Here is a 968-nt window from a genome sequence, read left to right as displayed (position 1 = left end):
CAGATTCTTACGCTCGATAAGAACATCTATCGGAGAAATGACTTATAATCTCCTGACTATATCTGGCTCAAAACCTGGTCGCTTATATGGCCTTCCTAAAATTCATAAAATTGGTCAGCCTTTACGCCCCATCATCTCTGCCATTGGTACTTTCAATTACAATCTTGCAAAATTCTTAGTTCAATTGATAACCCCTCTAACCACCAATGAATATACCATAGAAAACTCCTTCTCTTTCATCAAAGAAATTAGTGACCTTAAACCACTACGGCCTGTCACAATGGCCAGTTTTGACATAGAGTCGTTATTCACTAATGTTCCCCTCAATGAAACCACTGACATAATTTTAAACAAAACAACCTCCTCACTCTTAAACTCGTATGGCCTGAACAAGACGACATACAGGAAATAATTGGACATAGCCGCACACAACTCAGTGTTTACCTCTCAATGGCTCTATTTACACACAGGTAGACGGTGTAGCAATGGGATCACCACTTGGCCCTTGTTATGCCAATACTTTCCTTTGCCATCATGAACAAACATGGATGAATGACTGCCCTGCTAATTTCAAACCTATTTTATATCGCCGTTATATGGATGATACTTTTTTACTCTTTAACGACCCCTCTCACATTAATCCTTTCCTCTCATACTTGAACTCACAACACCCCAATATAAAATTCACTTGTGAGACTGAACAAAATAACAAACTATCATTTCTTGACACTTCCATAACTTTTCATAACAATTGTTTCTACACCAGTACCTACAGGAAACCCACATTTACTGGCCTTGGGCTTCATTACCTCAGCTACATACCTCATATTTACAAGTTAAACAGCCTCACAACACTTATCAACCGAGCTTATAACATTTGTTCAACTTGGGCTAGTTTCCATGACGAAGTTTCATTCTTAAGTAAATATTTTACTACAAATGGGTATCCATCTTACCTATTTTATAAA

General features: G+C 37.7%; 1 protein-coding gene across 1 annotated transcript in view; it reads left to right on the top strand.

Moving 5' to 3' along the window:
• The first annotated feature begins 465 nt into the window (after positions 1-465).
• Positions 466-968, top strand: part of LOC138862006 (uncharacterized) — a 1,348-nt gene continuing 845 nt past the window's right edge. Inside the window, exon 1 of the mRNA XM_070122587.1 lies at positions 466-968. This exon is cut by the window's right edge and continues 582 nt beyond it. Coding sequence (XP_069978688.1) covers positions 486-968 — 483 coding nt within the window. The 5' untranslated portion in view covers positions 466-485.

The sequence above is a fragment of the Penaeus vannamei genome, chromosome 6 (assembly GCF_042767895.1).
Source record: "Penaeus vannamei isolate JL-2024 chromosome 6, ASM4276789v1, whole genome shotgun sequence".
Taxonomy (NCBI): domain Eukaryota; kingdom Metazoa; phylum Arthropoda; class Malacostraca; order Decapoda; family Penaeidae; genus Penaeus; species Penaeus vannamei.
This window is presented reverse-complemented; position numbering and strand designations above follow the sequence as displayed.